At 35.9% G+C, this 10933-nt stretch overlaps 1 protein-coding gene across 1 annotated transcript in view; it reads left to right on the top strand.

The window, feature by feature from the left end:
- Positions 1 to 10933, top strand: part of ABCA7 (ATP binding cassette subfamily A member 7) — an 882362-nt gene that overhangs the window by 566397 nt on the left and 305032 nt on the right. The window contains exons 27-28 of the mRNA XM_044053819.1: positions 6139 to 6287; positions 7147 to 7271. Coding sequence (XP_043909754.1) covers positions 6139 to 6287; positions 7147 to 7271 — 274 coding nt within the window. The remainder of the gene's footprint in view (positions 1 to 6138; positions 6288 to 7146; positions 7272 to 10933) is intronic.

The following is a 10933-nucleotide window of genomic DNA, read 5'->3' on the forward strand; positions in this document are numbered from 1 at the left end:
ATATAAAAATTCTAGCTTCAATACTGGCTAATAGATTAAAAAAATTCCTACCATTGATAATTTCACCTGACCAAGCTGGTTTCATATCTCATAGACATACTTGGGACAATACTTTGACACTAGATACATTAATTCATCTTACTAAAGTAGACAGTAATCCTCTTTATGCATTGATTCTTGATGCATCAAGGGCCTTTGACAGAGTTAATTGGGATTTTCTTTTTAGTACTATGGATCATTTTAATATTCCTACTGCTTATATAGAATTTATTAAAATCTTATATAAAGATTCTACTACTCTTCTACATATTAATGGGAAGACTTCTAATCCTATTAAAATCATCAATGGCACGAAACAAGGATGCCCTCTATCACCTTTTCTTTTCAACATATATATAGAACCACTCTTATTAAGTATAGCGCAAAATTCTTTTCATAGAATTCCCAGACTTGTGAACACCAATCTTCTTTTATCAGCTTTTCTGGACGACTTAATGCTTTACTTCCAAACTCCTACTACGGACCTTCCCAAGTTAATTGGTTCTATTAATAAATTTGCACAAGTTTCGGGATATCAGATTAATTCTAAAAAAACTCATGTCTTTCCCATTAATCCTCAAGCTCACAAGATATATCTATTCCCTGAATCCCCTTTTCAAATAACTAGTGGAATTAAATATTTAGGAATTCATTTTATTCATAATGGTCTCTCAACATTTCAAAATAATTTAGCTAAAACATGGTCATCAATTTCTCTTGATTTACGCAAATGGGAAATTCTAAATTTTACTCTCTTATCCAAGTCTGCGATAATTAAAATGAATGTTCTCCTTAAACTCCTTTTCAATTTAACTCCACAGATCAAATAATTCCCAAAACTTTTTTCAAAATACACATGGAACTGGCTAAATTTATTTGGTATCCGAAATCAGTGAGAATTTCATATTCTAAGTTACTGCTCCCTAAAAATAAAGGAGGCTTAAGCTTACCAAACTTTCATCTTTACTACTTAATTATTGAAGCTAATAAACTTCTATCCATCACTAATATGAATTTTACTGATTTCAAGAATCTTCCTAATTGGATTAAGCTCTGGTACCAGCATATTTTAGCTAAAAAAGTTAACCCTTTAACTCTTCCATTTCTACCTATGAATATTATGCATACTCTTAAAATTTCTAAATTGTTAAAACAGAAGGTTAAATGTTTTCAGGAGATATTAAAACTTGTCAACTTAGATAGCACTTTCCAATTAATACAACCAGTGCATCTAAATCCAAACATTAAATTGAATAATAACATGATCAACCTCTCAGGCTTCCCTTTAATAAAAAACCTTAATATATGGGATATTTTGAAACATAAAGATCAAACATTAACTGATTTATGTAATATTTTTGAGGTTAAAGGTAGATATATCACCATTCTCCATCAGCTAAGAGATCTTATCATTCCCAAATTTGCCCACATTAAAACAGAAAATCAGGATTTCATTAATTTTGATATTTTGATTCAAACTTTATCGCTTCCAGAGAAAATGCTGTCTAAGACATATAATCTATTAATGGATATAATTCATAATAAAGATTGTCTTTTTTCCAATTACTGGGATAAACATAACTCTCAAGTAACTACAAAACAGAAAATTTCTGCTATCAAAATGACTCTAGAATTCTCACCCTTTAAGAAACTTTACTATACCCAACTAATGATAAATAATAATGCATACTGCACCCTGATAAACTTAATAAATTTAATCCCTGCAAATCTGCTTCTTGCCCATGTTGTTCATTTCCAAATGCTGACCTTATGCATATTATATGGTCTTGCTGTTATTCACACAAATTGTGGACTTCATTGAAAGTTCGTTTGCAAAAAATGGGATACCACAAATCTACCCTTTCTTGGGAACTAGCAGTCCTTCATATTCATACAATACCTCTTTCTAGGTTAGATTTACATGTATTAATATATATTTGTTTACTCATAAAATTCTATATTACTAAAAACTGGCTTGACCGTACCAAACTAAATTGGGAGAACTTTCAATCTTTGGCTTATTCTTATATTGCTGCACAGAAAACATTAGTAAAAAGTCCTAAAAAATTGGCCCTCGCCAATAAAGTGTTGGAAAAAGTTGTGCTCATTATCAACTGTATGTAACCATCTGGGCTAGACTTGATTGTTTTTGATAACACCTATGATAGATAGTGTTTTGCATTTCAGTTAACTGTGTATTGTTGTAAATATTGTATATAGTTAAACTGTTTTTATTTACATAAAATGATTTACATGCTCTTAATTAATTATCAATGCACAATCATATTGTAATGTCTATTTTTCTTGTTATGTCTGTCATGTTACATTATTTGATTATCAATAAAAAGTTTTTTGAAAAAAAAAATAAATAAGACTGTGCAAAAAAAAAGTTGGTTATGAATTGTGCCATGGTGACAGTTATTTCTTCTTTTTTTTTTTTTTGGGGTTGACTCCCACTCTAGAATAATAAAGGTAGGAATTCTTCATGTATTGGACTTCAGCCAAAAATTGGTAGCTTTACAGTTGCTTAGGATTTGTAAAAGGGCAGTAGAGGACTGTAGTTTTGATCCTTCCCCGAAAAAAGAAGAGTGTTGTTTGAAAGTATGTTATACTAGTAGATTGGGATGTCTATATATGTATGACTAGTAAAGTAATGTCATATGAGAGCTCAACCTAATGTGTATTTTGGTAGTAAATTGATAAAAACAGAAGAAACCCACTTGAAAATTGCTAACCACTGCTGAGATTTAGTTAGCTGTTAGACTTTACTGAACTTGGTTGTATTGAAGCTTATATTGGTATGTGGTGGTTCACCCAGTTAAAAGACAGCAAACATTTATTAGTGTAATAGTTTTGTTCTTTAGAAGATTGTTTGTGTCTTTCGGCTTTTCCCGGTTAGGGGTCGCAACAGTGGAACTCCGGTCTTCTAATGATTGGCAGTAGATTTTTACGTGCCAAGTTGCCGGCCCTGACTCACAACCTTCAATGAAGGTACGCCCATTCACACATGTCTCCACACAGAAGACGCTCTAGCTGAGAATTGAACAGGACAACGTCTTACTGTGAGGTGACAACACTACCGCAGCACCACCACCACAGTCTTTTGGAGGTAGTAAATACTAATTTGCAGATGTGTGAACTGTTGATGTTATTAAAGTCTATAATAATTGTTGAAAATATGTTTTGTATTCATGATCTGTGTTAATACTAGGGGATTACCCTTTAGGCATTATTTATTCAGTCAGTATACTAGATTAATGACTAGGAGAGTTTTAAGGCATACTTTCTAGCTTTGTTTATCCACCTTAGACAGCTAAAGAATTTGAGCTTGTCTGCTGGGATAGAATTATAGGATGAAAGAATTAGAGATTGTCCAATGGGATAGAATTATAGGCTGAAAGCAAAAACTGAAGATTAATAGCTAAGGATAAGGAAGGCTAGTAAAGGATGAACTATAGATGGTAGGTGAATAAAAAGATTGTGAAGTAATTGGGTGGTTGGGTATCATAAGTGGTTAAAGCAATGACCCATATGCATGGTGGTTTGCTGTCGGTTTGTCATGTGATGGGTGAGGATGTGGCATGTTCTCTATGGCCATGAATGCGATATTTTGAAACATTTTTAACGTGTGTATCATTCTTTATGGACTAGAAAAAGGCACCATATATGGTTTAAGAAAATGTAAGCGTAAGATGCCAATGTTTTCTATCCTGATTTGAGATTCAACGTAATGCTGTCATTGAACTGGGACACGCACAAAGTTGGAATGTAAAGTAAGAGAGAATAAGTGAAAAGATGTTAATAAGGGCTGGATGCAAGGTGAATGGCAACTTGAATTGTAAATGAAAATTAAACTGATATTTATTACTATATTAGTTATGTAAAATGTCACATTAGCTACTTGATCATGAAGAAGGTGTGAAACAGTGAATACATATAAGGATGCAAAATTGAATGATTAAAGGGGTGGAAACTAAAAGACACCAGTGGAATGAAACTATTAAGAGAACTAACAGTGGAAGAAGTGTTGTTAAAATGGAGGAGCATTCTGAGATAATATGACTAGAGTATCATGTACATATTGTCTTATGGCAATACAGGGAGTAGTATTTACCTGCTTAGCTGGGTAAGGGTATCGGGGCAGTGGGAATAAATTATTGTACACAACTGATGAGCAAAGACAGCAAACAGGTTGATTAGGCATGATATGACTTAAAAAGGGTAATTAAAATGTGCATACGCAGGAAATAATTAAGAAAGGAGTTGTCCGGCATTTGTTCTACATGGAGGAGAATAAAAAGAGTATGTATGTAAATAAGGACGTATTATACAATGAGTAGAACAGACGCTTCAGACTGCTGGAGATGTAAAAAAGGGGTTTATTTAAGTGCTTTGGAGACGCCCTTTTTTGAATGAGGTAAAATAGAAGCATATTGTAATATTTTCTTTAAGGGTCTGTGGTCTGATAATTGCGTATTAAAAAAGAAACAATTTTAATGAAGCACTTAGTTATAAACAATATTCAGTGCACTGTAGTCTGTTAGCAGTCGCCAGAAAAGTAATTAACAAGAAAAGTAAGTCTGATTCAATGCCTTTCGGACTTTTTAGATCCAAAAAAGGACAATCTGATTGAGATCTGTAAGCAATGTGAACTTAGACTGCTGGAATAATTTGGAAATGTTAATTGTGAAATGTAAAACAAAGTTAAGAATCTATATATTATTGTTTGTATAACCAGTGTTGTTGATTATGAAAACTATTATTTGGAAATCAGTGCTCTTCCTTTTCCTTTTAAATTTTAATAAAACTTCTTAAAAAGAGAAAAAAAATATTGGAAACAGGCTCAAATGAATTTAATGGACAAATGTAGACTTACCCTGAGAATGTTGGTGTACTGTTGAAATAGCAGAGATGCTGTTCTCGAATTAGAATATGGTTTATTAGTGAGATGGTTGATTTTGGTTTAGAATGAGGCCAAAAATAACATTGGCACACGTTTTTTTTTTTTTATTTTCTAAGACACCAATAAAACCACTTGTTCTAAAACAATAAGACTATGCATATAGTATTTATGAACAGATGAGAGGCCAATGCATTTTTTTTACTGTATAATGGGTTTCGCTTCCCAAGACACCGTCTTTTTAGTTGCTGCACAGACGAATTTGGTTATGTATAGCCTTCACTTGCCATGTCTCAAAGGTGCAGTTACTGCTGAAACATCCTGAAGTCTGCAGATGGTACTACTGCTATGTCAAAAAGTATGTTTCCTGATGGGTAAAAGCATCTGCTTATTCTTACTTTTCAAGCTGTTATCTTGACAAGTCATGTGTGTGCCCAAACCAAGGCTTGCTTGGATGATTGTAACTCTGTGGTTGTGCCAACTTGACTGTTCTTAGCATCATTCCTTTTAATAAGAATATTGAGATATTCATTGAATTTAAACCTTGTATTACTTTTCTGTCTTGCAGCTTTATTTTTGTGTTTGCATTGCTGTCCATGTAAGGATGCTATAAAGTTGTGCATTTAACATTAAATATGCCTTATTTTGTTAATATTTTCTAGTGTTCTAATTTATTTTTATGGTCCTTCTCCCTCAGCTTCTGCAATCCTCTGTTAGCTTATTCATTTCATCTGACATATGGCTTCCAAGAACAGGTGAAACAGGGAGACAACAGCTGGGGGATCAGTGTCTTCATTTGTTGGGGTTTAGAGGTTTTTCTGGAAGGGGATGCTTCTAACCTCCTGACCTCATTAGCTGGACAACATAATTCAAGAGGCACTTTTCTAATTCAGTGTGCTGTTTACTGTTCTCTTCTTGGTTGGCTTACATGCTCCTTCCCATGTGCAAGAGCTGTATTTTCTAGATTTCGTTCAGATGGAACTCCTGCACCTGGACTTGTATCATCCACTTACTCCTATCTCACCCAGGCTGCTAGTCAAATCCTGGTCATCTGGCATGCAGCCAGGCCTAAAACATGTATGTCATAGACATGGCCTTCTAGAGTTATGATGCCGAATGGGATAGATTTAAATGTTTGAATGCAAGTATGTCATTAATGATGTATATATAATTTTGTTCTTTTTGAAAAACTTACCCAGAACACAAAGAAACAGACTACCTTAAATCATCAGATGGCAGGGGATCATACCAGATCACAGGATGGGCACTGACCTGTCAGCAGTTCAAGGCACTCTTCATTAAACGCTTTCTGAATGCACGCCGGAGTAGAAGGGGATTCTTTGCACAAGTAAGTGATCAAGCATTGAAGTGTGACCAATAAGTAGTTTGGAATTTGCCTGCCCTTTAGATAAAAATACATGCTCAACTGAGAGGCCTATGTCACTAGGGGAGGGTTTGGCTAAGGATTTAAAAAGTAACTTGTCTGCTAGGAAAAACAGCTGAGTTGCTAATTTGAGAGCATGATGTCTGGTAACCACACCAGGACTTTTGACCATCTAGAGTTTGGACTGTGTTAGATTGCCATAGTGAGTTTTCATTCATATATTCACTTTTCAATACATACTTTATTCAGGATGGATGCAACAGTGGATGCAAGGCAGAGAGCTAATTTTGGGAAGGAGACCAGTCCATAGTGGGACATTCACAAGGGCTATTTAGAGGATTTCCAGTTCACCAATTACCATGTTACTGGAATGTGGGAAGAAACCGGAGACCCACAGAAAATCTACACAGACACAGGGAGGACCATCAGCTGTCAAAAATCAACTGCATCTAACTGACCATATTGATATCTTACCTCTTTGAAAAGAGGGCAACTGCACCGACTGGTCTTTTGTCAGATGCAGCCTGACCCACTGAGATGCATTACTGTACTGACATGGTCTTATCAAAGCTGAGTCATGTAGTGCACAAACAAACAGTTGCACTTCAGTAGTTTACAGCAGAGTGTAGGGATCCTTGGGTTAATCTTGGGAGTTGACCAGGTTCCACTTATTTGTTTTAGACATCTTTTTGTCCATTTACTGCAGTGAGAAGATATGTATTTTGAAGGAGTGAAGTGAGCTTTTGTATGACTTTGGAATATTTTTTGAATCCTCTCTGTTTGATGCCATGCTCTGAGTATTGTTTGGCTTCTCATTTGGCAGATAGTGCTTCCGGCAGTTTTTGTGTGCGTTGCCTTACTGTTCAGTTTGATCATTCCTCCATTTGGAAAGTACCCAGCACTGGAGCTTCAGCCATGGATGTACGGGGAGCAGTACGTGTTCTTCAGGTGAGAAGAGGAGGAGATCAGTAAATGTCCAACTGTAGCTGCTTTGAACATGTTTAACTGTGTGTTATGTCCAGTACAGTCACATCCTTTCAAAACTGTTGGAAATCTCAGATAATACTTTCATAGGCTTCCTACAATATTTGTGTGCATTGCTTTGCTGTCCAGTTTGATCATCTCTCCATTTAGGAAGTACCCGATACTGGAGCTTCAGCCATGGATGCACGGGGAACAGTATGTGTTCTTCAGGTGAGAGGAGGAGGAGATCAGTAAATGTCCAACTGTAGCTGGTTTGAACATGTTTAACTGTGTGTTATGTCCAGTACAGTCACATCCTTTCAAAACTGTGTCTGTTTATGGAAATCTCAGATGATACTTTCATACGCTTCCTACAATTTTTGTGTGCATTGCTTTGCTGTCCAGTTTGATCATCTCTCCATTTAGGAAGTACCCGACACTGGAGCTTCAGACATGGATGGTAACGGGGAACAGTATGTGTTCTTCAGGTGAGAAAAGGTGGAGATCAGAAAATGCCCAACTGTAGCAGCTGGGAACATATTTAACTGTATATTAGTAACAGACAGTCCAGTACAGTTTATATAATTTCAAAACAGTGTCTGTTTATGGAAATTTTGGGTAATAGTTTCATTGTTGGAGAAACTCACAAATAGCTGCTGTTTCAATACTGAACTTATGCAAGGCTTGACCATTTTAGGGCTGGCATTCAGTTTTCAACTGAGTTATGAAACAGAGAATGAAATGTGTAGTGTAAATAAAGATGTAAACTCACAGGTTAAATGGGCTTTTTAAGGATTTTTGGATGGTGAACATTTCACATCTTTGCCGTCATTTTATATTTGTTTCAGTTTGTAGGCATTTAATTCCATGCAGGAGCAAATCCATTTGTTGAAACCTGAAGAACTGTGATTAATCACATGCAGCTAACTGAACATCCACTTGCATCACAATTCACATGAGGTAGTTGGGCTACTTCTCATGGGTAAAAATAGTGGAAAACAAACTTTTTCCTTTCTCTGAGGTGTATCGGTCTTTACTTGAAAAGTAGCATGGATGTCTGTGCTAACCCTAAATAGGTCTTGGAGGGTTTTAGAAAATGCTTGATTTTAGTTGAGTTTCTGAGTAAATGCATTCATCAAAACTTTATTTGGTAGATTATGCTTCACTGCATTCCACCTTGCATTCTATCCAGTTTAATTTATTTTATTTCATAGTTTTCTGTCCAGAGTATTTTCATAACCACTGGCACTGAAATGTTGCATGCAGTGTTTTCTACTGTATTGTCAGCACTCTGAGACAAACTAAAAATTGTGAGATGTTGGGGAGCTATGTAATCTTCATGCTGTTTGTGGAGGGGGGTGAGTGACTATCCCCTCCCACAAGTAAATTTAAAATTGTTTAATCTAAATGTTATTTGGGGGTCGATGAATGACCATTCCCAATCAGCGAATGAACTTGAGAAATTAGATTTTCATCAAAAAGTCCAGTACTTGGAATGGGTGACGACGTGGTCTAGGTTTTTTTCCTTGATTTACTGACATTGCAATGCCCCCTCTAATATTTTCTATATCTATTGTCCATTATCTGCTTTTGCTCTCTCAGGATTTTATAAATATGGTTGTTTGTTTCTTGTAGTTTGAATTTTTTGTAGCCATGTGTCTGGAGTAGATGGGCCACATCCCTTTTGACTGTCATCTTTTGCTAGTCAGCAGGCAGTTTAGAGTGGAATCGCCACTTGTATTATATTTTGTTGTTAATTTCATTGTTTTGTTTTTCTTGTTTATGTATCGCCGTTCGGTTGTTTATGCCTATGGCGTACTCGGACAGCTTTTTGTTCCTTTGATTACATCTGTCATTAAGTTGTTTTTTTTTTTATTGGTTGTTTTATTTCCTTATTTTTGATTGACCTTTGTGCCTAGACTCTGCATTTGATTGGAACTCATTGGTAGCAGTTAGAATGAGTGACCGAGTTAATAATTTTCGTATACTGATTTTGTCTTTGAGACTAGGACATAATGTTTCCTTGATTTGAAGTGGACGTTGTTTCATTATTTTATTGGCTGATCTGTGTGTTGTTGCTACTTTTTTTTTTTTTTTTTAATTTTCTGGTCTCTATAGTGCTGTTGACTTTATTATAGCTATCTATTTTATGGCATTTTGAAACGGGGGATTTTTAATCCCTTATTAACATAATTCACTAATTTTATACTTTGACATTTATGACATTGTGATAGCTTACCCAGGATTGCTGTTCAGAGTTTTAGAATATAACCCTAGTTTTTTAAATTATTGTATTGGGAAGCTTTTGATTAGTGGTGTGCTCAGCCAATGGCCATCCTTAATTTGTTTTTTTATCCAATGTGAAGTGCTCAAGTATATAGTTCTTTTCCTTGACAGATACACATATTTGTAGGCCTTTAGTTACTAGGTTTTTAACTTGCATTTGATTGGATGTTTCTCATAGTGGTGTAAGGGAATCTATCCTCATAGGTTGTTTTTATCTCTAATTACCATTTTGAATAAATGCCTTTAACATGTGATTAAATTTAGGAATTTTAATTGGTTTGTGATCTATTTTAAATATGTGTAGTATGTCTGCATAACTTATGGTCTAAAGAAGCAGTGTGTATTCACTGTGAAAGTGCTTAGCAATAAATATATTTCTTGTGGTCTTCAGTCATTGTAGTCTGGAGTATTTTTACTGTACATTATGCTGGGCCTGTAAGTCAGATCCAATCAGACATTTTAGTTGTAAGTGACTCCTTTGCAAATCAACCAGGTTGAGCAAGAAAAGAGTGACAGTCATTTGCTTGCCTTCTGCCAGGATCCATCAGATCATATGCACACAAATTCAAGTCCTTGAACAACAAGTACCAGAATGAGAATATTGTAGTACATGGGGGTGTCACTGACTTGATATGTACCTCCCAGGACTATAGGAAGAGAGGCATGAATGGAGCTCTAAGACTGTGTGTCCCAGGCACGTATGAGCCTAGCACTAATCTACATTTTACTTGTTCAAGGATGATGCTATAATAGAAACAAAAAATAACTGACATCACTGGTTAAGTTTTGGGTGTCATTTGAAAGGTCCATTATTTTATTTGTCAGCCTGGAAGGATATGATTGACAGACCACGCTGATTCCCCAAGGATGGCCTGTATCTGGCCCCTCTAGGGTTTTGATTACTGGCAAAGACATTGTCCACCCCATGGTGCCTTGTTTTAGTCAGTGCCAGCCTGATAAATCTACCAACATAATGAAATAAGCAGTGGAAATATGAAGGTGGCACTGATCAGTGCTAGGATCCTAAACAAGATACTCCACTCCCTACAAGCCCTCCTCTCTTCACCATGTTGGACATAGACCTCTGTGTAGTGACTGAGACATCATTTAAAATGGAGAGCACTCCAGCCGTGCAGGACTGTAATGCCCACCACACATTTAGACCCGCTACTGTGAAGGGGGGTAGGTGTCTCAGTCTTCAACCAGAGTAGACTTTCATCAAGAATGGCAAAGCAGCATGGTGCACCAGAGCTTCCTCATCTTGAAACCATCAGATAGGTACCACACCATATATTAGCTAGCTATAGAACTCCCTGTATGACGTAAGAAAGCCACAAGGCTTGTCTACAGGAACTGGAATC

This window comes from Protopterus annectens, chromosome 13.part0, assembly GCF_019279795.1.
Source record: "Protopterus annectens isolate FY-2018-M chromosome 13.part0, PAN1.0, whole genome shotgun sequence".
Classification (NCBI taxonomy): domain Eukaryota; kingdom Metazoa; phylum Chordata; order Ceratodontiformes; family Protopteridae; genus Protopterus; species Protopterus annectens.